General features: G+C 46.1%; 1 protein-coding gene across 1 annotated transcript in view; it reads left to right on the top strand.

Annotated features, from left to right (window-relative positions):
- The window catches only part of gipc2 (GIPC PDZ domain containing family, member 2), a 46569-nt gene extending 21477 nt beyond the window's left edge, over window positions 1-25092 (top strand). Inside the window, exons 2-6 of the mRNA XM_042329219.1 lie at window positions 11856-12041; window positions 20436-20616; window positions 22377-22489; window positions 23758-23839; window positions 24305-25092. Coding sequence (XP_042185153.1) covers window positions 11856-12041; window positions 20436-20616; window positions 22377-22489; window positions 23758-23839; window positions 24305-24468 — 726 coding nt within the window. The 3' untranslated portion in view covers window positions 24469-25092. The remainder of the gene's footprint in view (window positions 1-11855; window positions 12042-20435; window positions 20617-22376; window positions 22490-23757; window positions 23840-24304) is intronic.
- Window positions 25093-27075: the final 1983 nt, after the last annotated feature.

Here is a 27075-nt window from a genome sequence, read left to right as displayed (position 1 = left end):
TTTAGCAGAGAGAGAGGTTGAACAGGCTAGTAATAGGGTTTAGCAGAAAGAGAGGTTGAACAGGCTGGTAATAGGGTTTAGCAGAGAGAGAGGTTGAACAGGCTAGTAATAGGGTTTAGCAGAGAGAGAGGTTGAACAGGCTGGTAATAGGGTTTAGCAGAAAGAGAGGTTGAACAGGCTGGTAATAGGGTTTAGCAGAGAGAGAGGTTGAACAGGCTGGTAATAGGGGTTAGCAGAGAGAGAGGTTGAACAGGCTGGTAATAGGGTTTAGCAGGCTGGAGAGAGAGGTTGAACAGGCTGGTAATAGGGTTTAGCAGAGAGAGAGGTTGAACAGGCTGGTAATAGGGTTTAGCAGAGAGAGAGGTTGAACAGGCTGGTAATAGGGTTTAGCAGAGAGAGAGGTTGAACAGGCTGGTAATAGGGTTTAGCAGAGAGAGAGGTTGAACAGGCTGGTAATAGGGGTTTAGCAGAGAGAGAGGTTGAACAGGCTGGTAATAGGGGTTAGCAGAGAGAGAGGTTGAACAGGCTGGTAATAGGGGTTAGCAGAGAGAGAGAGGTTGAACAGGCTGGTAATAGGGGTTAGCAGAGAGAGAGGTTGAACAGGCTGGTAATAGGGGTTAGCAGAGAGAGAGGTTGAACAGGCTGGTAATAGGGGTTAGCAGAGAGAGAGGTTGAACAGGCTGGTAATAGGGTTTAGCAGAGAGAGGTTGAACAGGCTGGTAATAGGGTTTAGCAGAGAGAGGTTGAACAGGCTGGTAATAGGGTTTAGCAGAGAGAGAGGTTGAACAGGCTGGTAATAGGGGTTTAGCAGAGAGAGAGGTTGAACAGGCTGGTAATAGGGTTTAGCAGAGAGAGGTTGAACAGGCTGGTAATAGGGTTAGCAGAGAGAGGTTGAACAGGCTGGTAATAGGGTTTAGCAGAGAGAGAGGTTGAACAGGCTGGTAATAGGGTTTAGCAGAGAGAGGTTGAACAGGCTGGTAATAGGGTTTAGCAGAGAGAGGTTGAACAGGCTGGTAATAGGGTTTAGCAGAGAGAGAGGTTGAACAGGCTGGTAATAGGGGTTAGCAGAGAGAGGTTGAACAGGCTGGTAATAGGGTTTAGCAGAGAGAGAGGTTGAACAGGCTGGTAATAGGGTTTAGCAGAGAGAGAGGTTGAACAGGCTGGTAATAGGGGTTAGCAGAAGGAGAGGTTGAACAGGCTGGTAATAGGGTTTAGCAGAGGAGAGGTTGAACAGGCTGGTAATAGGGTTAGCAGAAGGAGAGGTTGAACAGGCTGGTAATAGGGTTTAGCAGAGAGAGAGGTTGAACAGGCTGGTAATAGGGTTTAGCAGGAGAGGTTGAACAGGCTGGTAATAGGGTTTAGCAGAAGGAGAGGTTGAACAGGCTGGTAATAGGGTTTAGCAGAGAGAGGTTGAACAGGCTGGTAATAGGGTTTAGCAGAGAGAGAGGTTGAACAGGCTGGTAATAGGGTTTAGCAGAGAGAGAGGTTGAACAGGCTGGTAATAGGGGTTAGCAGAAGAGAGGTTGAACAGGCTGGTAATAGGGTTAGCAGAGAGAGAGGTTGAACAGGCTGGTAATAGGGTTTAGCAGAGAGAGAGGTTGAACAGGCTGGTAATAGGGTTTAGCAGAGAGAGAGGTTGAACAGGCTGGTAATAGGGTTTAGCAGAGAGAGAGGTTGAACAGGCTGGTAATAGGGTTTAGCAGAGAGAGGTTGAACAGGCTGGTAATAGGGGTTAGCAGAGAGAGAGGTTGAACAGGCTGGTAATAGGGTTTAGCAGAGAGAGAGGTTGAACAGGCTGGTAATAGGGGTTTAGCAGAGAGAGAGGTTGAACAGGCTGGTAATAGGGTTTAGCAGAGAGAGAGGTTGAACAGGCTGGTAATAGGGTTTAGCAGAGAGAGAGGTTGAACAGGCTGGTAATAGGGTTTAGCAGAGAGAGAGGTTGAACAGGCTGGTAATAGGGTTTAGCAGAGAGAGAGGTTGAACAGGCTGGTAATAGGGTTTAGCAGAGAGAGGTTGAACAGGCTGGTAATAGGGTTTAGCAGAGAGAGAGGTTGAACAGGCTGGTAATAGGGTTTAGCAGAGAGAGAGGTTGAACAGGCTGGTAATAGGGTTTAGCAGAGAGAGAGGTTGAACAGGCTGGTAATAGGGTTTAGCAGAGAGAGAGGTTGAACAGGCTGGTAATAGGGTTTAGCAGAGAGAGAGGTTGAACAGGCTGGTAATAGGGTTTAGCAGAGAGAGAGGTTGAACAGGCTGGTAATAGGGTTTAGCAGAGAGAGAGGTTGAACAGGCTGGTAATAGGGTTTAGCAGAGAGAGAGGTTGAACAGGCTGGTAATAGGGTTTAGCAGAGAGAGGTTGAACAGGCTGGTAATAGGGTTTAGCAGAGAGAGGTTGAACAGGCTGGTAATAGGGTTTAGCAGAGAGAGAGGTTGAACAGGCTGGTAATAGGGTTTAGCAGAGAGAGAGGTTGAACAGGCTGGTAATAGGGTTTAGCAGAGAGAGAGGTTGAACAGGCTGGTAATAGGGTTTAGCAGAGAGAGAGGTTGAACAGGCTGGTAATAGGGTTTAGCAGAGAGAGAGGTTGAACAGGCTGGTAATAGGGTTTAGCAGAGAGAGAGGTTGAACAGGCTGGTAATAGGGTTTAGCAGAGAGAGAGGTTGAACAGGCTGGTAATAGGGTTTAGCAGAGAGAGAGGTTGAACAGGCTGGTAATAGGGTTTAGCAGAGAGAGAGGTTGAACAGGCTGGTAATAGGGTTTAGCAGAGAGAGAGGTTGAACAGGCTGGTAATAGGGTTTAGCAGAGAGAGAGGTTGAACAGGCTGGTAATAGGGTTTAGCAGAGAGAGAGGTTGAACAGGCTGGTAATAGGGTTTAGCAGAGAGAGGTTGAACAGGCTGGTAATAGGGTTTAGCAGAGAGAGGTTGAACAGGCTGGTAATAGGGTTTAGCAGAGAGAGAGGTTGAACAGGCTGGTAATAGGGTTTAGCAGAGAGAGGTTGAACAGGCTGGTAATAGGGTTTAGCAGAGAGAGGTTGAACAGGCTGGTAATAGGGTTTAGCAGAGAGAGAGGTTGAACAGGCTGGTAATAGGGTTTAGCAGAGAGAGAGGTTGAACAGGCTGGTAATAGGGTTTAGCAGAGAGAGAGGTTGAACAGGCTGGTAATAGGGTTTAGCAGAGAGAGAGGTTGAACAGGCTGGTAATAGGGTTTAGCAGAGAGAGAGGTTGAACAGGCTGGTAATAGGGTTTAGCAGAGAGAGAGGTTGAACAGGCTGGTAATAGGGTTTAGCAGAGAGAGAGGTTGAACAGGCTGGTAATAGGGTTTAGCAGAGAGAGGTTGAACAGGCTGGTAATAGGGTTTAGCAGAGAGAGGTTGAACAGGCTGGTAATAGGGTTTAGCAGAGGTGAGAGAGAGGTTGAACAGGCTGGTAATAGGGTTTAGCAGAGAGAGAGGTTGAACAGGCTGGTAATAGGGTTTAGCAGAGAGAGAGGTTGAACAGGCTGGTAATAGGGGTTTAGCAGAGAGAGAGGTTGAACAGGCTGGTAATAGGGTTTAGCAGAGAGAGGTTGAACAGGCTGGTAATAGGGTTTAGCAGAGAGAGAGGTTGAACAGGCTGGTAATAGGGTTTAGCAGAGAGAGAGGTTGAACAGGCTGGTAATAGGGTTTAGCAGAGAGAGGTTGAACAGGCTGGTAATAGGGTTTAGCAGAGAGAGGTTGAACAGGCTGGTAATAGGGTTTAGCAGAGAGAGAGGTTGAACAGGCTGGTAATAGGGTTTAGCAGAGAGAGAGGTTGAACAGGCTGGTAATAGGGTTTAGCAGAGAGAGAGGTTGAACAGGCTGGTAATAGGGTTTAGCAGAGAGAGAGGTTGAACAGGCTGGTAATAGGGTTTAGCAGAGAGAGAGGTTGAACAGGCTGGTAATAGGGTTTAGCAGAGAGAGAGGTTGAACAGGCTGGTAATAGGGTTTAGCAGAGAGAGAGGTTGAACAGGCTGGTAATAGGGTTTAGCAGAGAGAGAGGTTGAACAGGCTGGTAATAGGGTTTAGCAGAGAGAGAGGTTGAACAGGCTGGTAATAGGGTTTAGCAGAGAGAGGTTGAACAGGCTGGTAATAGGGTTTAGCAGAGAGAGAGGTTGAACAGGCTGGTAATAGGGTTTAGCAGAGAGAGAGGTTGAACAGGCTGGTAATAGGGTTTAGCAGAGAGAGAGGTTGAACAGGCTGGTAATAGGGTTTAGCAGAGAGAGAGGTTGAACAGGCTGGTAATAGGGTTTAGCAGAGAGAGAGGTTGAACAGGCTGGTAATAGGGTTTAGCAGAGAGAGAGGTTGAACAGGCTGGTAATAGGGTTTAGAGAGAGAGGTTGAACAGGCTGGTAATAGGGTTTAGCAGAGAGAGAGGTTGAACAGGCTGGTAATAGGGTTTAGCAGAGAGAGAGGTTGAACAGGCTGGTAATAGGGTTTAGCAGAGAGAGAGGTTGAACAGGGTTAGGGTTTAGCAGAGAGAGGTTGAACAGGCTGGTAATAGGGTTTAGCAGAGAGAGAGGTTGAACAGGCTGGTAATAGGGTTTAGCAGAGAGAGAGGTTGAACAGGCTGGTAATAGGGTTTAGCAGAGAGAGGTTGAACAGGCTGGTAATAGGGTTTAGCAGAGAGAGGTTGAACAGGCTGGTAATAGGGTTTAGCAGAGAGAGAGGTTGAACAGGCTGGTAATAGGGTTTAGCAGAGAGAGGTTGAACAGGCTGGTAATAGGGTTTAGCAGAGAGAGAGGTTGAACAGGCTGGTAATAGGGTTTAGCAGAGAGAGAGGTTGAACAGGCTGGTAATAGGGTTTAGCAGAGAGAGGTTGAACAGGCTGGTAATAGGGTTTAGCAGAGAGAGAGGTTGAACAGGCTGGTAATAGGGTTTAGCAGAGAGAGGTTGAACAGGCTGGTAATAGGGTTTAGCAGAGAGAGAGGTTGAACAGGCTGGTAATAGGGTTTAGCAGAGAGAGAGGTTGAACAGGCTGGTAATAGGGTTTAGCAGAGAGAGAGGTTGAACAGGCTGGTAATAGGGTTTAGCAGAGAGAGAGGTTGAACAGGCTGGTAATAGGGTTTAGCAGAGAGAGGTTGAACAGGCTGGTAATAGGGTTTAGCAGAGAGAGAGGTTGAACAGGCTGGTAATAGGGTTTAGCAGAGAGAGAGGTTGAACAGGCTGGTAATAGGGTTTAGCAGAGAGAGAGGTTGAACAGGCTGGTAATAGGGTTTAGCAGAGAGAGAGGTTGAACAGGCTGGTAATAGGGTTTAGCAGAGAGAGAGGTTGAACAGGCTGGTAATAGGGTTTAGCAGAGAGAGAGGTTGAACAGGCTGGTAATAGGGTTTAGCAGAGAGAGAGGTTGAACAGGCTGGTAATAGGGTTTAGCAGAGAGAGAGGTTGAACAGGCTGGTAATAGGGTTTAGCAGAGAGAGGTTGAACAGGCTGGTAATAGGGTTTAGCAGAGAGAGAGGTTGAACAGGCTGGTAATAGGGTTTAGCAGAGAGAGAGGTTGAACAGGCTGGTAATAGGGTTTAGCAGAGAGAGAGGTTGAACAGGCTGGTAATAGGGTTTAGCAGAGAGAGAGGTTGAACAGGCTGGTAATAGGGTTTAGCAGAGAGAGAGGTTGAACAGGCTGGTAATAGGGTTTAGCAGAGAGAGGTTGAACAGGCTGGTAATAGGGTTTAGCAGAGAGAGAGGTTGAACAGGCTGGTAATAGGGTTTAGCAGAGAGAGGTTGAACAGGCTGGTAATAGGGTTTAGCAGAGAGAGAGGTTGAACAGGCTGGTAATAGGGGTTAGCAGAGAGAGAGGTTGAACAGGCTGGTAATAGGGTTTAGCAGAGAGAGAGGTTGAACAGGCTGGTAATAGGGTTTAGCAGAGAGAGAGGTTGAACAGGCTGGTAATAGGGTTTAGCAGAGAGAGGTTGAACAGGCTGGTAATAGGGTTTAGCAGAGAGAGAGGTTGAACAGGCTGGTAATAGGGTTTAGCAGAGAGAGAGGTTAGGCTGGTAATAGGGGTTAGAGAGAGAGGTTGAACAGGCTGGTAATAGGGGTTAGCAGAGAGAGAGGTTGAACAGGCTGGTAATAGGGTTTAGCAGAGAGAGAGGTTGACCTTAGATAGGCAGGGCAGGATGGATATAGGTCTGTAACAGTTTGGGTCCAGGGTGTCTCCCCCTTTGAAGAGGGGGATGACTGCGGCAGCTTCAATCCTTGGGGATCTCAGACGATATGAAAGAGAGGTTGAACAGGCTGGTAATAGGGGTTAGCAGAGAGAGAGGTTGAACAGGCTGGTAATAGGGTTTAGCAGAGAGAGGTTGAACAGGCTGGTAATAGGGTTTAGCAGAGAGAGAGGTTGAACAGGCTGGTAATAGGGTTTAGCAGAGAGAGAGGTTGAACAGGCTGGTAATAGGGTTTAGCAGAGAGAGAGGTTGAACAGGCTGGTAATAGGGTTTAGCAGAGAGAGAGGTTGAACAGGCTGGTAATAGGGTTTAGCAGAGAGAGGTTGAACAGGCTGGTAATAGGGGTTAGCAGAGAGAGAGGTTGAACAGGCTGGTAATAGGGTTTAGCAGAGAGAGAGGTTGAACAGGCTGGTAATAGGGTTTAGCAGAGAGAGAGGTTGAACAGGCTGGTAATAGGGTTTAGCAGAGAGAGAGGTTGAACAGGCTGGTAATAGGGTTTAGCAGAGAGAGGTTGAACAGGCTGGTAATAGGGGTTGCGACAATGGCGGAGGATAGTTTCAGAAATAGGGGTCCAGATTGTCAAGCCCAGCTGATTTGTACGGGTCCAGGTTTTGCAGCTCTTTCAGAACATCTGCTATCTGGATTTGGGTAAAGGAGAACCTGGAGAGGCTTGGGCGAGTAGCTGCGGGGGGGGGCTGTTGGCCGAGGTTGGAGTAGCCAGGAGGAAGGCATGGCCAGCTGTTGAAAAATGCTTATTGAAGTTTTCGATAATCATGGATTTATCGGTGGTGACCGTGTTACCTAGCCTCAGTGCAGTGGGCAGCTGGGAGGAGGTGCTCTTGTTCTCCATGGACTTCACAGTGTCCCAGAACTTTTTGGAGTTAGAGCTACAGGATGCAAATTTCTGCCTGAAGAAGCTGGCCTTGACTTTCCTGACTGACTGCGTGTATTGGTTCCTGACTTCCCTGAACAGTTGCATATCGCGGGGACTATTCGATGCTATTGCAGTCCGCCACAGGATCTTTTTGTGCTGGTCGAGGGCAGTCAGGTCTGGAGTGAACCAAGGGCTATATCTGTTCTTAGTTCTGCATTTTTTGAACGGAGCATGCTTATCTAAAATGGTGAGGAAGTTACTTTTAAAGAATGACCAGGCATCCTCAACTGACGGGATGAGGTCAATATCCTTCCAGGATACCCGGGCCAGGTCGATTAGAAAGGCCTGCTCGCAGAAGTGTTTTCGGGAGCGTTTGACAGTGATGAGGGGTGGTCGTTTGACTGCGGATCCGTAGTGGATACAGGCAATGAGGCAGTGATCGCTGAGATCCTGGTTGAAGACAGCGGAGGTGTATTTGGAGGGCCAGTTGGTCAGGATGACGTCTATGAGGGTGCCCTTGTTTACAGATTTAGGGTTGTACCAGGTGGGTTCCTTGATGATTTGTGTGAGATTGAGGGCATCTAGCTTAGATTGAGGTAATTGAGGTAATATGTACATGTAGGTAGTGTTAAACTGACTATGCATATATTACAAACAAAGAGTAGCAGCAGCGTAAAACAGGGGTCTGGGTAACAAACAAATGCTTCTTACAAATAGGATTCACGTTGATGTGTAGTGTTGGTCCCATTGTTTCATGAGCTGAAATTAAAGATCCCAGAAATTTTCCATACACACAAAAAGCTTATTTCTCTCAAATTTAGTGCACCTGAGAGTTGTGGCATATCAGAAGCTGATTAAACAGCATGATCATTACACAGGTGCACCTTGTGCTGGGGACAATAAAAAAACAACTCTAAAATGTGCAGGTTTGTCACAACACAATCCCACAGATGTCTCAAATTTTGAAGGAGCTGATTGCTGGAATGTCCACCAGAGCTGTTGCCAGAAATGTTCATGTTAATTTCTCTACCATAAGCCTCCTCCAACGTCCTTTTAGAGAATTAACCACGCCAGCCCAGGACCTTAACATCCGGGCTTCTTCACCAGTGGGATAGTCTGAAACCAGCCACCCTTGATAAACGACTCCATTTTGTTGATCCCTGCCTACAGACAGAAACTAAAACAAGAGGCTCCCACGCTGAGGTCTGTCCAACGCTGGTCCGACCAAGCTGACTCCACACTCCAAGACTGCTTCCATCACGTGGACTGGGATATGTTTCGTATTGCGTCAGAAAACAATATTGACGAATACGCTGATTCGGTGTGCGAGTTCATTAGAACGTGCGTTGAAGATGTCGTTCCCATAGCAACGATTAAAACATTCCCTAACCAGAAACCGTGGATTGATGGCAGCATTCGCGTGAAATTGAAAGCGCGAACCACTGCTTTTAATCAGGGCAAGGTGTCTGGTAACATGACCGAATACAAACAGTGCAGCTATTCCCTCCGCAAGGCTATCAAACAAGCTAAGCGTCAGTACAGAGACAAAGTAGAATCTCAATTCAACGGCTCAGACACAAGAGGCATGTGGCAGGGTCTACAGTCAATCACGGACTACAGGAAGAAATCCAGCCCAGTCACGGACCAGGATGTCTTGCTCCCAGGCAGACTAAATAACTTTTTGCCCGCTTTGAGGACAATACAGTGCCACTGACACGGCCTGCAACGAAAACATGCGGTCTCTCCTTCACTGCAGCCGAGGTGAGTAAGACATTTAAACGTGTTAACCCTCGCAAGGCTGCAGGCCCAGACGGCATCCCCAGCCGCGCCCTCAGAGCATGCGCAGACCAGCTGGCCGGTGTGTTTACGGACATATTCAATCAATCCCTATACCAGTCTGCTGTTCCCACATGCTTCAAGAGGGCCACCATTGTTCCTGTTCCCAAGAAAGCTAAGGTAACTGAGCTAAACGACTACCGCCCCGTAGCACTCACTTCCGTCATCATGAAGTGCTTTGAGAGACTAGTCAAGGACCATATCACCTCCACCCTACCTGACACCCTAGACCCACTCCAATTTGCTTACCGCCCAAATAGGTCCACAGACAATGCAATCTCAACCACACTGCACACTGCCCTAACCTATCTGGACAAGAGGAATACCTATGTGAGAATGCTGTTCATCGACTACAGCTCGGCATTCAACACCATAGTACCCTCCAAGCTCGTCATCAAGCTCGAGACCCTGGGTCTCGACCCCGCCCTGTGCAACTGGGTACTGGACTTCCTGACGGGCCGCCCCCAGGTGGTGATGGTAGGAAACAACATCTCCTCCCCGCTGATCCTCAACACTGGGGCCCCACAAGGGTGCGTTCTGAGCCCTCTCCTGTACTCCCTGTTCACCCACGACTGCGTGGCCACGCACGCCTCCAACTCAATCATCAAGTTTGCGGACGACACAACAGTGGTAGGCTTGATTACCAACAACGACGAGACGGCCTACAGGGAGGAGGTGAGGGCCCTCGGAGTGTGTTGTCAGGAAAATAACCTCACTCTCAACGTCAACAAAACTAAGGAGATGATTGTGGACTTCAGGAAACAGCAGAGGGAACACCCCCTATCCACATCGATGGAACAGTAGTGGAGAGGGTAGCAAGTTTTAAGTTCCTCGGCATACACATCACAGACAAACTGAATTGGTCCACTCACACAGACAGCATCGTGAAGAAGGCGCAGCAGCGCCTCTTCAACCTCAGGAGGCTGAAGAAATTCGGCTTGTCACCAAAAGCACTCACAAACTTCTACAGATGCACAATCGAGAGCATCCTGGCGGGCTGTATCACCGCCTGGTATGGCACCTGCTCCGCCCTCAACCGGAAGGCTCTCCAGAGGGTAGTGAGGTCTGCACAACGCATCACCAGGGGCAAACTACCTGCCCTCCAGGACACCTACACCACCCGATGTTACAGGAAGGCCATAAAGATCATCAAGGACATCAACCACCCGAGCCACTGCCTGTTCCCCCCGCTATCATCCAGAAGGCGAGGTCAGTACAGGTGCATCAAAGCTGGGACCGAGAGACTGAAAAACAGCTTCTATCTCAAGGCCATCAGACTGTTAAACAGCCACCACAAACATTGAGTGGCTGCTGCCAACACACTGACACTGACACTGACTCAACTCCATTCACTTTAATAATGGGAATTGATGGGAAATTATGTAAATATATCACTAGCCACTGTAAACAATGCTACCTTATATAATGTTACTTACCCTACATTATTCATCTCATATGCATACGTATATACTGTACTCTATATCATCGACTGCATCCTTATGTAATACATGTATCACTAGCCACTTTAACTATGCCACTTTGTTTACATACTCATCTCATATGTATATACTGTACTCGATACCATCTACTGTATCTTGCCTATGCTGCTCTGTACCATCACTCATTCATATATCCTTATGTACATATTCTTTATCCCCTTACACTGTGTATAAGACAGTAGTTTTGGAATTGTTAGTTAGATTACTTGTTGGTTATTACTGCATTGTCGGAACTAGAAGCACAAGCATTTCGCTACACTCGCATTAACATCTGCTAACCATGTGTATGTGACAAATAAAATTTGATTTGATTTGAAAACTGTGGGTTTACACAACCAAAGAATTTCTGCACAAACTGTCAGAAACCGTCGCAGGGAAGCTCATCTGCGTGCTCGTCGTCCACATCAGGGTCTTGATTTGACTGCATTTCAGCCTCAGTGGGCAAATGTTCACCTTCGATGGCCACTGGCAGGTTAGAGAAGCTCTTCACGGATGATTCCAGGTTTCAATTGTACCGGCCAAATGGCGTGGTGTCGGCGAGCGGTTTGTTGATGTCCACGTTGTGAGCAGAGTGCCCCATGGTGGCGTATGGTATGGAGAGTGAACACAACTGCATTTTATTGATGGCAATTTGAATGCACAGAGATACCGTGACGAGATCCTGAGGCCCGTTGTCGTACCATTCATCCACCGCCATCACCTCATGTTTCAGCATGATAATGTACGGCCTCATGTCGCAAGGATCTGTACACAATTCCTGGAAGCTGAAAATGTCCCAGTTCTTCCATGGCCTGAATGCTCACCAGACATGTCACCCATTGAGCATGTTTGGGATGCTCTGGATCGACTTGTACTTCAACGTGTTTCAGTTCACGCCCAATATCCAGCGACTTCGCACAGCCATTGAAGAGGAGTGGGACAACATTCCACAGGCCACAATCAACAGCCTGATCAGCTCTATGTGAAGGAGATGTGTCGTGCTGCATGAGGCAAATGGTCACACCAGATACTGACTGTTTTTTTGATCCACACCCCTACCTTTTTTGTTAAGGTATCTGTGACCAACAGATGCATATCTGTATTCCTAGTCATGTGAAATCCATAGATTAAGGCCGAATGAATTTATTTTAATTGACTGATATCCTTATATGAACTCAGTCAAATCTTTGAAATTGTTGCATGTTGCGTTTATATTTTTGTTCAGTGTTATGTTGTGTTCTCATAGAACTGATATGTTTCATCAGTATTTAATATGAAGTTTATCTCATCAATACCGCTCAACATTAATATGTCTCTCCCTCCCCAGATCCTGTTCATTAATATCTGTCTGTCTGTCTGTCTGTCTGTCTGTCTGTCTGTCTGTCTGTCTGTCTGTCTGTCTGTCTGTCTGTCTGTCTGTCTGTCTGTCTGTCTGTCTTTCTGTCTCTCCCCAGATCCTGTTCATGAATTTGTCTGTCTGTCTCTCCCTCCCCAGATCCTGTTCTGTACATTGAACACCCATAAGATCGACATGGAGAAGCTGCTTGGTGGTCAGATCGGCCTGGAGGACTTTATATTCGCCCACATTAAAGCCATTAAGAAGGAGGTGGAGGTGTTTAAGTCAGAGGACGCCCTGGGCCTCACCATCACAGATAACGGGGCGGGTTACGCCTTCATCAAGGTATGTAGGAGTTCATCTGTTGATATGATCGTCCATCCGTCCGTCTGTCTATCTGTGTGTCTGTCTCTCCCTCCCCAGATCCTATTCACTTTATCCGTCCGTCTGTCTATCGTTTACCAATAATCTAACAGTCAATCAATCGAATAGATTGAATCAATGAAATCAATCAATTTATTGAATCGTATCATATATTATACAATGGTTGAATCATTAAAGGCCCAGTGCAGTCAAACACTATAACGATACAGGGCCCAGATGCAGTCAAACACTATAACGATACAGGGCCCAGATGCAGACACTGGAGGCAGATGTTTAGAGTCTCTGATTATAAAACAAGGGGCAGGAAAGAGACGGGCCGTGGACAGGCAAAATATCAGAACCAGGTCGGAGTCCAGGAAGTACAGAGTGGCAGGCAGGCTGAATGGTCAGGCAGGCGGGCTCAGTGTCAGGACAGGCAAAGGCCAGAACCGGGAGGACTAGAACAACAGAGACTTGGAAAAAGCAGGAGCACGGAAAAACACGCTGGTTGACTTGACATGACAAGACGAACTGGCAACAAACAAACAGAGAACACAGGACTAAATACCCAGGGGATAATGGGAAAAACGGGTGACACCTGGAGGTGAGTGGAGACAATCACAAAGACAGGTGAAACAGATCAGGGCGTGACAAAAACATGATTTTCCTGCATTTTATATACTGTATATTTCCACACTATGAGGTTGGAATAATACTGGGAAATTGTCCCACTCAGACCCTCTCTACCAATAACAGCTAGGTTCCCTCCCCACTCAGACCCTCTCTGCCAATAACAGCTAGGTTCCCTCCTCCACTCAGAACCTCTCTACCAATAACAGCTAGGTTCCCTCCCCACTCAGACCCTATCTGCCAATAACAGCTAGGTTCCCTCCTCCACTCAGAACCTCTCTACCAATAACAGCTAGGTTCCCTCCCCACTCAGACCCTCTTTGCCAATAACAACTAGGTTCCCTCCCCACTCAGACCACCCCCAGACAGTCCGAGCAAAATTCCTGCTTTAGAAATGATTCATGATTATTGAAGAGATGCAAGTTTAGTACTCCTTAAGGTCAGACTTTTCCACCAACGTCTTGCATAGAGAGAGTGAAACCGATTGCTCCAAGACGCCACCTTGTGTCCGTGAAGCGTCATGTCATCATGGCATCTTCAGTGCATTACACACCAGTGATTTACTACTGATAAGGGTTTTGATAAATCAGTGTTTACATTGGACAGACAAGGCAGACACCCCAACATCAGACACCCCAACATCAGACACCCCAACATCAGACACACCCCAACATCAGACACCCCAACATCAGACACAACCCCAACATCAGACAGACACCCCAACATCAGACACCCCAACATCAGACACCCCAACATCAGACAGACACCCCAACATCAGACAGACACCCCAACATCAGACAGACACCCCAACATCAGACAGACACCCACCCCAACATCAGACAGACACCCCAACATCAGACAGACACCCACCCCAACATCAGACAGACACCCACCCCAACATCAGACAGACAGACACCCCAACATCAGACAGACACCCCAACATCAGACAGACACCCCAACATCAGACAGACACCCAACATCAGACAGACACCCCAACATCAGACAGACACCCCAACATCAGACAGACACCCCAACATCAGACAGACACAACCAGACACCCCAACATCAGACAGACACCCCAACATCCCCAACATCAGACAGACACCCCACCCCAACATCAGACAGACACCAGACACCCCAACATCAGACAGACACCCCAACATCAGACAGACACCCCAACATCAGACAGACACCCCAACATCAGACAGACACCCCAACATCAGACACCCCAACATCAGACAGACACCCCAACATCAGACAGACACCCCAACATCAGACAGACACCCCAACATCAGACAGACACCCCAACATCAGACAGACACCCCAACCAACATCAGACAGACACCCCGACATCAGACAGACACATCCAGACACCCCGACATCAGACAGACACCCCGACATCAGACAGACACCCCAACATCAGACAGACATCAGACAGACACCCCAACATCAGACAGACAGACAGACACCCCAACATCAGACAGACACCCCAACACATCAGACAGACAGACACCCCAACATCAGACAGACAGACACCCCCATCAGACAGACATCAGACAGACACCCCAACCCGACATCAGACAGACACCCCAACATCAGACAGACACCCCAACATCAGACAGACACCCACCCCACCCCAACATCAGACAGACACAACCACCCCAACATCAGACAGACACCCCAACATCAGACAGACACCCCAACATCAGACAGACACAACATCCAACATCAGACAGACACCCCAACATCAGACAGACACCCCAACATCAGACAGACACCCCAACATCAGACAGACACCCCAACATCAGGACAGACACCCCAACATCAGGACAGACACCCCAACATCAGACAGGACAGACACCCCAACATCAGGACAGACACCCCAACATCGGACAGACACCCCAACATCGGACAGACACCCCAACATCAGACAGACACCCCAACATCAGACAGACACCCCAACATCAGACAGACACCCCAACATCAGACAGACACCCCAACATCAGACAGACACAGACACCCCAACATCAGACAGACACCCCAACATCAGACAGACACCCCAACATCGGACAGACACCCCAACATCAGACTCACACCCCAGGGGACACAAACCTGCTTAGGGACAATGTCCCAAATGGCACCCTATTTCCTATGTAGGGCACTACATTTGACCAGGGCTACTCCCTATGTAGGGCACTACATTTGACCAGGGCTACTCCCTATGTAGGGCACTACATTTGACTAGGGTTACTCCCTATGTAGGGCACTACATTTGACCAGGGCTACTCCCTATGTAGGGCACTACATTTGACCGGGGCTACTCCCTATGTAGGGCACTACATTTGACCGGGGCTACTCCCTATGTAGGGCACTACATTTGACCAGGGCCCATAGTAATAGTGGATATTGTGAAGTGGTATTCAGGGAGCTGGTCGTTGATGAGGGTTTAGTGAGTGAGAAACTCCATCTCACAATTCAACGGCTCAGACACGAGACGTATGTGGCAGAGTCTACAGACAATCATGGACTACAAAAAGAAAACCAGCCAGGTCGCGGACACCGACATCTTTCTCCCGGACAAGCTAAACACCTTCTTCCCCCGCTTTGAGGAAAACACAGTGCCACCAACGCGGCCCGCTACCAAGGACTGTGGGCTCTCCTCCTCCGTAGCCGAAGTAAGACATTTAAACGTGTTAACCCTCGCAAGGCTGCCGGCCCAGGCGGCATCCCCAGCCGCGTCCTCAGAGCATGCTGGAGTGTTAATTAACGGACATATTCAATCTCTCCCTATCCCAGTCTGCTGTCCCCACATGCTTCAAGATGTCCACCATTGTTCCTGTACCCAAGAAAGCAAAGATAACTGAACTAAATGACTATCGCCCCGTAGCACTCACCTCTGTCATCATGAAGTGCTTTGAGAGACTAGTCAAGGACCATATCACCTCCACCCTACCTGACACCCTAGACCCACTTCAATTTGTTTACCGCCCCAATAGATCCACAGACGATACAATCACTATCACACTGCACACTGCCCTAACCCATCTGGACAAGAGGAATACCAATGTAAGAATGCTGTTCATCGACAACAGCTCAGCATTCAACACCATAGTACCCTCCAAACTCATCATTAAGCTTGAGACCCTGGGTCTCGACCCCGCCCTGGGCAACTGGGTCCTGGACTTCCTGACGGGCTGCCCCCAGGTGGTGATGGTAGGAAACAACATCTCCACTCCGCTGATCCTCAACACTGGGGCCCTCTCCTGTACTCCCTGTTCACCCATGACTGTGTGGCCAAGCACGCCTCCAACTCAATCATCAAGTTTGCAGACGACACAACAGTAGTTGGCTTGATTACCAGCAATGACGAGACGGCCTACAGGGGGGAGGTGAGGGCCCTCGGAGTGTGGTGTCAGGAAAATAACCTCTCACTCAACATCAACAAAACTAAGGAGATGATCGTGGACGTCAGGAAACAGCAGAGGGAACACCCCCCTATCCACAATGACGGGACCGCAGTGGAGAAGGTGGAAAGCTTCAAGTTCCTCGGCGTACACATCACTGACAAACTGAATTGGTCCACCCACACAGACAGCGTGGTGAAGAAGGCACAGCAGCGCCTCTTCAACCTCAGGAGGCTGAAGAAATTTGGCTTGTCACCAAAAACACTCACAAACTTTTACAGATGCACAGTCAAGAGCATCCTATCGGGCTGTATCACCGCCTGGTATGGCAACTGCTTCGCCACAACCATAAGGCTCTCCAGAGGGTAGTGCGGTCTGCACAACGCATCACCGGGGGCAAACTACCTGCCCTCCAGGACACCTACACCACCCGATGTCACAGGAAGGCTGAAAAGATAATCAAGGACATCAACCACCCGAGCCACGTCCTGTTCACCCCGAGCTGGGACAGAGAGACTGAAAAAAGCTTCTATCTCAAGGCCATCAGACTGTTAAACAGCCATCACTACCCGGCTACCACCCGGTTACTCAACCCTGCAACTTAGAGGCTGCTGCTCTATATATATAGACATGGAAACACTGGTCACTTTAATAATGTTTACATACTGCTTTACTCATCTCATACTGTAGATACTGTATTCTACTGTATTTCAGTCAATGCCACTCCAACATTGCTCATCCTAATATTAATATATTTCTTAATTCCATTCTTTTACTTTTTAGATTTGTGAGTATTGTTGTGAATTGTTAGATATTACTGCACTGTTGGAGCTAGGAACACAAGCATTTCGCTACACCTGCAATAACATCCGGTAAATATGTTTTTGTGACAAATAAAATGTGATTTGATTTTTGTCAGCCTCAGCAGAATCAGCCTGTATTAGATTGATAATTAATATTCACACAGCAACCAAAACCCATCCAGCACAGAACAGATGCCCCTAAATTAGGAGATAAATCTGCATTGCAAATATCTGTTCTTTATTTAAACTCTCTGAAGCCTCTCATTATCAAAGAGAAGCCTTTCAACTTCTCCTTTATAGGACGTTTCTTGAACCCAGTTTTTTTTACTAATCTTTTTTCGGGATTTACCTGGAAAGGATAAATCATACAACACACTGTAGCATCATTTATTTGTTGTAACTGATTGTAGTTAGAACTTTAAAACATATTTCAGAAGTAGTTTTTGTCTGAAATCAAAGAAGGCAAAAAGTTGTGATTGTAACTGATAATGAACCTGTAAGTCGATGTCGTTGTTTTTGTTTGTTTGAATTGTTTCCGTGTTCGCTAGAGGGGGAACGATAAGACAAGCGGAACTACGTGGCTCAGAACTGTTGGAACGGGGACTATTATCGTAGTAACACACATTTGGAGTGAAGGCAAACCCGCGCTGTCTTAGCTAAGTTTTCATGTCTTCGGTGTTCGTTCGTAAAGGTTGAAGTGTGTATGTTAGGATGGTAACGTTATAATAATTAAGGAGGAAGCCTGAATTCATGCCAGGAATAATACATGTGAAGTTTTTTATTTCCTCCCTTCTGTAATAAGCAGCCAATGAGGTATTTTTCCTTTATTCATGCGTTTCATCTGATACTGTTATAGCTCCGGCTAAACTGTTTATGTATGTCAGCACTTCAGAGTTATACCAAGCTAATAAGTCACTCGTAAGACAAGAAGGTTGTAAGTGTGCTGAACTGTATTTTCATTAACTTTATACTGTAGTTCTCACAGAAGGTGATAATTCGGACTAAAACGACAGAATAAAGCCGCCAGATAAAATCAAGGAACGATTGTGTTCTTGGTTACTGGAGGGAGCTACGTGATAATGTTAACATTTGGCTTTTGATCTCTCTCTCTCTGTCTTCCTCTCTCTTCCTCTCTCTGTCTATATGTCTCTCTCTTGCTCTCTGTCTCTCTCTCTCTGTCTTCCTCTCTCTTCCTCTCTCTGTCTATATGTCTCTCTCTTGCTCTCTGTCTCTCTCTCTCTGTCTTCCTCTCTCTTCCTCTCTCTGTCTATATGTCTCTCTCTTGCTCTCTGTCTCTCTCTCTGTCTTCCTCTCTATCGGTCTCGCTCTCTGTCTATCGCTCTCTATCTGTCTCTCGCTCTCTCTGTCTCGCTCTCTGTGTCTGTCTCTCTCTCACTATCTCAATTTAAATTGACTTTATTGACATGGCAAGTTCCTTATTACTTACATTGTCAAAGTATACATATAGAAAAATAGAAAATATATATTTATATATCAATAAATGGTGGGACACACAGCAATAATAATAGTAGTAGTGGACATGGGATAACCATTAACAACAACTACAACAATATTAATGAGAACAACAATACATTAAAGCAATGGTAGTAGACCAGTGTCAACATGACTGAGAAGACACATGAGCTGGTAGTAGACCAGTGTCAACATGACTGAGAAGACACATGACCTGGTAGTGGACCAGTGTCAACATGACTGAAGAGAATGACCTGGTAGTGGACCAGTGACATGACTGAAGACACATGAGTGTAGACCAGTGTCAACATGACTGAGAAGACACATGACCTGGTAGTAGACCAGTGTCAACATGACTGAGAAGACACATGAGCTGGTAGTAGACCAGTGTCAACATGACTGAGGAGACACATGACCTGGTAGTAGACCAGTGTCAACATGACTGAGAAGACACATGAATTGGTATGAAAGACAAGATAAAACAAGATGGGAAATATTATCGACATTACTTTGCACTTTTCACTGGCTGTCCCTCAGGTTTTTTAAATGTATTTATTTCATTTCACCTTTATTTAACCAGGTAGGCAAGTTGAGAACAAGTTCCCATTTACAATTGCGACCTGGCCAAGATAAAGCAAAGCAGTTCGACACATACAACGACACAGAGTTACACATGGAGTAAAACAAACATACAGTCAATAATACAGTATAAACAAGTCTATATACGATGTGAGCAAATGAGGTGAGATAAGGGAGGTAAAGGCAAAAAAAGGCCATGGTGGCAAAGTAAATACAATATAGCAAGTAAAACACTGGAATGGTAGTTTTGCAATGGAAGAATGTGCAAAGTAGAAATAAAAATAATGGGGTGCAAAGGAGCAAAATAAATAAATTAAATACAGTAGGGAAAGAGGTAGTTGTTTGGGCTAAATTATAGGTGGGCTATGTACAGCTGCAGTAATCTGTGAGCTGCTCTGACAGTTGGTGCTTAAAGCTAGTGAGGGAGATAAGTGTTTCCAGTTTCAGAGATTTTGTAGTTCGTTCCAGTCATTGGCAGCAGAGAACTGGAAGGAGAGGCGTCCAAAGAAAGAATTGGTTTTGGGGGTGACTAGAGAGATATACCTGCTGGAGCGTGTGCTACAGGTGGGAGATGCTATGGTGACCAGCGAGCTGAGATAAGGGGGGACTTTACCTAGCAGGGTCTTGTAGATGACATGGAGGTTGTGGCAGGAGGACACATATTTGGCTGCCAAAACTGCACATTTTGGCTTTTCACCCAATAAATATTTTATTTTTTCTTAATCTTTTATAAGTTTAAAATTCTTTGTACTGAATTATAATTTTGAGAAAGAAAGATTCTCTTCGGTCTGAGTATTTGTCACAGTGTAATAGGAAATGCAGCTCTGTCTCTACCTCTCCCCTGGAGCAGAGTGAGCACAGCCTGTTCTCTCTGGGCAGTTAGGTTTGTCTGTGACAACCGGTCTCTATAGCCAGACTGTCCTCTCTGGACAGCCAGGTTTGTCTGTGACGACCGGTCTCTATAGCCAGACTGTCCTCTCTGGGCAGACAGGTTTGTCTGTGACGACCAGTCTCTATAGCCAGACTGTCCTCTCTGGACAGCCAGGTTTGTCTGTGACAACCGGTCTCTATAGCCAGACTGTGCTCACAGAGTCTGTACCTAGTCAGTGTTTTCCTGAACAGATAATTAGTCTGTCACCATGTACTGTCTGTTTAGAGACAAATAGCATTGAAGTTTACTTAGATGTGTTGTGGTGTCTTTCCAATAGGTGATATATTTTTGTTTTTGCTTTGTGATGATTTGGTTGGGCCAGATTTTCTGAGTGCTGTCCTGCTCTATGGGGTTTGTTTGGGTTGGGGAACTGAGCCTCAGAACCAGCTGGCTGAGTGCTGTCCTGAGGCTCTATGGGGTTGGTTTGGGTTGGTGAACTGAGCCTCAGAACCAGCTGGCTGAGGGGGACTCTTCTCTTGTTTCATCTCTTGACATTGAAGGGCAGTGTGATGAAATGTCTTATAGATGTCTCTCTCCCCCCCGGTCCCCCCAACAGCGTATCAAGGAGGGCAGTGTGGTGGACAAGGTGAAGGTGATCTCTGTAGGAGACCACATAGAATGCATCAACGGGAAGAACATTGTGGGATCACGTCACTACGAGGTGGCTCGCATGCTGAAGGAGCTGCCGAAAGACCAGCAGTTCACCCTCAAACTGGTGGAGCCCATGAAGGCCTTCGGTGAGTGGACAGCTGGGGACTAGTGTAGGCTTTAACAGGTGAGTTGACAGCTGGGGACTAGTGTAGGCTTTAACAGGTGAGTGGACAGCTGGGGACTAGTGTAGGCTTTAACAGGTGAGTGGACAGCTGGGGACTAGTGTAGGCTTTAACAGGTGAGTGGACAGCTAGGGACTAGTGTAGGCTTTAACAGGTGAGTGGACAACAGGGACTAGTGTAGGCTTTAACAGGTGAGTGGACAGCTAGGGACTAGTGTAGGCTTTAACAGGTGAGTGGACAGCTGGGGACTAGTGTAGGCTTTAACAGGTGAGTGGACAACAGGGACTAGTGTAGGCTTTAACAGGTGAGTGGACAACAGGGACTAGTGTAGGCTTTAACAGGTGAGTGGGCAGCTGGGGACTAGTGTAGGCTTTAACAGGTGAGTGGACAGCTAGGGACTAGTGTAGGCTTTAACAGGTGAGTGGACAACAGGGACTAGTGTAGGCTTTAACAGGTGAGTGGGCAGCTGGGGCTGGGGACTAGTGTAGGCTTTAGGGACAGGTGAGTGGACAACAGGGACTAGTGTAGGCTTTAACAGGTGAGTGGACAACAGGGACTAGTGTAGGCTTTAACAGGTGAGTGGACAGCTGGGGACTAGTGTAGGCTTTAACAGGTGAGTGGACAACAGGGACTAGTGTAGGCTTTAACAGGTGAGTGGACAGCTGGGGACTAGTGTAGGCTTTAACAGGTGAGTGGGACAGCTGGGGACTAGTGTAGGCTTTAACAGGTGAGTGGACAGCTGGGGACTAGTGTAGGCTTTAACAGGTGAGCGGACAGCTGGGGACTAGTGTAGGCTTTAACGGGTGAGTGGACAGGTGAGTGGAGCTGGGGACTAGTGTAGGCTTTAACAGGTGAGTGGACAGCTGGGGACTAGTGTAGGCTTTAACAGGTGAGTGGACAGCTAGGGACTGGACAACAGGGAGTGTAGGCTTTAACAGGTGAGTGGACAGCTGGGGACTAGTGTAGGCTTTAACAGGTGAGTGGACAACAGGGACTAGTGTAGGCTTTAACAGGTGAGTGGACAGCTGGGGACTAGTGTAGGCTTTAACAGGTGAGTGGACAGCTGGGGACTAGTGTAGGCTTTAACAGGTGAGTGGACAGCTAGCTGGGGACTAGTGTAGGCTTTAACAGGTGAGTGGACAGCTAGGGACTAGTGTAGGCTTTAACAGGTGAGTGGACAGCTGGGGACTAGTGTAGGCTTTAACAGGTGAGTGGACAACAGGGACTAGTGTAGGCTTTAACAGGTGAGTGGACAGCTGGGGACTAGTGTAGGATTTAACAGGTGAGTGGACAACAGGGACTAGTGTAGGCTTTAACAGGTGAGTGGACAGCTGGGGACTAGTGTAGGCTTTAACAGGTGAGTGGACAGCTGGGGACTAGTGTAGGCTTTAACAGGTGAGTGGACAGCTGGGGACTAGTGTAGGCTTCAACATTTGTAGAGATGAAGGCCTTCTGTGAGGGCATGGGACAAGGGCAGAGGTCTCCAACTCTGTAGGGGGCTGTAGGGTGTGCAGGCACTAACACAACTAATTGTAGTCCAGATTACCTGAAGTTATCACCTAGAGAGAGGTTGATGTGATTCTAGTTCTAGTGATTCTTGATGCTTTGTCACATATATACCAGCCCAGTAGTAAAAACACATTTGTATGTCAGAGATACATTAGCCACATTTAAAGCATTATCTCTGAAACCGTTTACTTGAAGTGTATTATTGTGCTGAACAGAGATGCTGGAGCCGCGGTCGAAGGGAGCCAAGGAGGCCAGTGACAATAAGATGGGGACAGGGAGAGGGACTCTGAGACTTCGCTCCAGGGGCCCTGCTACCGTAGAGGAAGTGGTGGGTGTATTCATGTCCCCTTACACCCCTCCCAATACCACCCATGCCCCTTGTGATAGGGGGTTCCCGCTGATGTTGGGCTAAGCAGTGGTTTGTACCAAGTGATGTAATCATTTGTATCATTATATAGTATAGTATCTATCACTATACAGTATATTATCTATTACTATACAGTATCTATCACTATACAGTATATTATCTATTACTATACAGTATCTATCACTATACAGTATATTATCTATTACTATACAGTATCTATCACTATACAGTATATTATCTATTACTGTACAGTATCTATCACTATACAGTATATTATCTATTACTATACAGTATCTATCACTATACAGTGTAGTATCTATTACTATACAGTATATTATCTATTACTATACAGTATCTATCACTATACAGTATATTATCTATTACTATACAGTATCTATCACTATACAGTATATTATCTATTACTATACAGTATCTATCACTATACAGTATATTATCTATTACTGTACAGTATCTATCACTATACAGTATATTATCTATTACTATACAGTATATCTATTACTATACAGTATCTATCACTATACAGTGTAGTATCTATCACTATACAGTATATTATCTATTACTATACAGTATCTATCACTATACAGTATATTATCTATTACTATACAGTATCTATCACTATACAGTATATTATCTATTACTATACAGTATCTATCACTATACAGTATATTATCTATTACTATACAGTATCTATCACTATACAGTATATTATCTATTACTATATAGTGTATTATCTATTACTATACAGTGTATTATCTATTACTATACAGTGTATCTATCAATATACAGTATATTATCTATTACTATATAGTGTATTATCTATTACTGTACAGTGTATCTATTACTATACAGTGTATTATCTATTACTGTACAGTGTATCTATTACTGTACAGTGTATCTATTACTATATAGTGTATTATCTATTACTGTACAGTGTATATATTACTGTACAGTGTATGTATTACTATATAGTGTATTATCTATTACTGTACAGTGTATCTATTACTGTACAGTGTATCTATTACTGTACAGTGTATCTATTACTATACAGTGTATTATCTATTACTATATAGTGTATTATCTATTACTGTACAGTATATTATCTATTACTGTACAGTGTATTATCTATTACTGTACAGTTTATTATCTATTACTGTACAGTGTATTATCTATTACTCAGAGAGGAGTGTGGAATATCTTGTGTTTTCCAGCCGACAGAGTTTGAGGAGAGAGCAGTGAAGAAGGTGGATGACCTACTGGAGACTTACATGGGTATCAGAGATACAGAACTGGGTGAGTAGACACACACACACACACACACACAGTTTCAACAGCAACATTTCAACCACTGAGAGAGTTGTATAAATTTGTGAAAGCTCCCCGAGCTAACTAACCCTCTCCCCCCTCTCTCCTCTCTCCCCCTTTCTCCTGTCTCCTCTCCTCTCTCCTATCTCCCCCTCTCTCCTCTCTCCCACCTCTCTCCTGTCTCCTCTCCAGCCCTCTCTCCTCTCTCCCACCTCTCTCCTGTCTCCTCTCCTATCTCCCCCCCCCTCTCCTCTCTCCCACCTCTCTCCTCTCTCCTGTCTCCTCTCCTATCTCCCCCTCTCTCTCTCCTCTCTCCCACCTCTCTCCTCTCTCCCACCTCTCTCCTCTCTCCTGTCTCCTCTCCTCTCTCCCACCTCTCTCCTCTCTCCCACCTCTCTCCTCTCTCCTGTCTCCTCTCCTCTCTCCCCTCTCTCTTCTCCCCCCACTCTCTAGCGGCGACCATGGTGGAGGTGGGTCGGGACAAGAAGAACCCTGATGAGTTTGCCATGGCTCTGGACGAGGCTCTCGGGGACTTCGCTTTTCCTGACGAGTTTGTGTTCGACGTCTGGGGCGCTATCGGAGACGCCAAACAGGGACACGTTTTAACTTTCCCCTGATTCCCTAGCCTGGTCCCAGATCTGTTTACAGCTGGCAAGACCTCACAAACAGATCTGCGACCAGGCTACCAATCCCCCTGAGTACCACAGCTCCACATCTTCATCCAGCGAACTGGACAAATACCAGCCAGTAGAGAAAGAGGCTAAGGGTGCCTCTGTTTTGTAGGGTTACCAGTGTTGCACCCAAAAAGACAGAATCACTTCAGTCATGTCCCACTCAACCTAGTTTTCTGCTTGTGTCCCAAATGGCCCCTCCATATTCCCTTTATAGTGCACTACTCATAGGGCCCTGGCCAAATGTAGTGCACTATATAGGAAATAGTGTGCTATTTGGGATATACATTCTATGTCCTTTTTCCACAGGTTACAAAAGGGTTCTGATGTCTGAATCACCACTACAGCACTTGGCTTTAATGACTGTGGTGAACCGACACTGAGGATCACATACAGTAGACTACTGTTTATCAGGGCTTTACTGACTGTGGTGAACCGACACTGAGGATCACATACAGTAGACTACTGTTTATCAGGGCTTTACTGACTGTGGTGAACCGACACTGAGGATCACATACAGTAGACTACTGTTTATCAGGGCTTTACTGACTGTGGTGAACCGACACTGAGGATCACATACAGTAGACTACTCAGGGCTTTTATCAGGGCATTTACTGACTGTGGTGAACCGACACTGAGGATCACATACAGTAGACTACTGTTTATCAGGGCTTTACTGACTGTGGTGAACCGACACTGAGGATCACATACAGTAGACTACTGTTTATCAGGGCTTTACTGATTGTGGTGAACCGACATGGTGATCACATACAGTAGACTACTGTTTATCAGGGCTTTTTAGAATAGTTCTTAAAATGTTGCTGTGGAGTCTGAACAGCAGCGATGTAGTTATAGTGATGTATTATATAGCGATACTTCTGTTGAAGACCCCCACCCCCCTCTACTCCATCGATAATGCTGTTAAAGACCTCCCACCCCCCTCTACTCCATCGATAATGCTGTTAAAGACCCCCCCCAGACCCCCCCACCCCCTCTACTCCCTCGATAATGCCGTTAAAGACCCCCACCCCCTCTACTCCATCGATAATGCTGTTAAAGACCCCCACCCCCCTCTACTCCTCGATAATGCTGTTAAAGACCCCTGTTAAAGACCCCCCCCCCCTCTACTCCCTCGATAATGCTGTTAAAGACCTCCCCCTGTTAAAGACCCCCCACCCCCTCTACTCCATCGATAATGCTGTTAAAGAAGACCCCCTCTACCCCCTGTTAAAGACCCCCCCCCTCTACTCCATCGATAATGCTGTTAAAGACCTCCCACCCCCTCTACCCCTCAATAATGCTGTTAAAGACCCCCACCCCCTCTACTCCATCGATAATGCTGTTAAAGACCTCCCACCCCCTCTACTCCATTGATAATGCTGTTATTCTACACAGCATTGAGGATATTATGTCTTAAAAACAAGCCTGGCCTTTGGACCATAAGACCTGTGACTGATATAGTGACTGTTATATTGACTGATATAGTGACTGATATAGAGATTGATCATGATTGATATAGAGACTGATATAATGACTGATATAGTGACTGATAGAGTGGCTGATATAGAGACTGATTGTGACTGATATAGAGACGGATAGTGACTGATAGAGACTGATATAGTGACTGATATAGAGATTGATCATGATTGATATAGAGACCGATATAATGACTGATATAGTGACTGATAGAGTGGCTGATATAGAGACTGATTGTGACTGATATAGAGACGGATAGTGACTGAAAGTGACTGATATAGAGACTGATATAGAGACTGATATAGTGACTGATATAGAGACTGATTGTGACTGATTGTGACTGATATAGAGACTGATATAGAGACTGATATAGTGACTGATATAGTGACTGTTATAGTGACTGATATAGAGACTGATATAGGGACTGATATAGGGACTGATATAGGGACTGTTATAGTGACTGATATAGAGACTGATATAAGGACGGATAGAGACTGATAGAGACTGATTGAGACTGATATAATGACTGATATAGAGACTGATATAGAGAGTGATATAATGACTGATAGAGACTGATAGTGACTTATATAATGACTGATATAGAGTGATATAGTGACTGATATGGTGACTGATATAGGGACTGATATGGTGACTGATATAGCACCTTATTCCTCGTTATAGTGACTGATATAATGACTGATATAATGACTGATATAGTGACTGATATAATGACTGATATAGTGACTGATATAGTGACTGATATAGTGACATATAATGACTGATATAGTGACTGATATAGCACCTTATTCCTCGTTATAGTGACTGATATAATGACTGATATAGAGTGATATAGTGACTGATATAGACTGATATAGTGACTGATATAGTGACTGATATAGCACCTTATTCCTCGTTATAATGACTGATATAGAGTGATATAGTGACTGATATAGACTGATATATCACCTTATTCCTCGTTATAGTGACTGATATAATGACTGATATAGTGACTGATATAGCACCTTATTCCTCGTTATAGTGACTGATATATGACTGATATAGAGACTGATATAGTGA

This window comes from Oncorhynchus tshawytscha, linkage group LG10 (genome assembly GCF_018296145.1).
Source record: "Oncorhynchus tshawytscha isolate Ot180627B linkage group LG10, Otsh_v2.0, whole genome shotgun sequence".
Taxonomy (NCBI): Eukaryota; Metazoa; Chordata; class Actinopteri; order Salmoniformes; family Salmonidae; genus Oncorhynchus; species Oncorhynchus tshawytscha.
The sequence above is the reverse complement of the archived record's forward strand: the minus strand, read 5'-3'. Positions and strand labels throughout refer to the sequence as shown.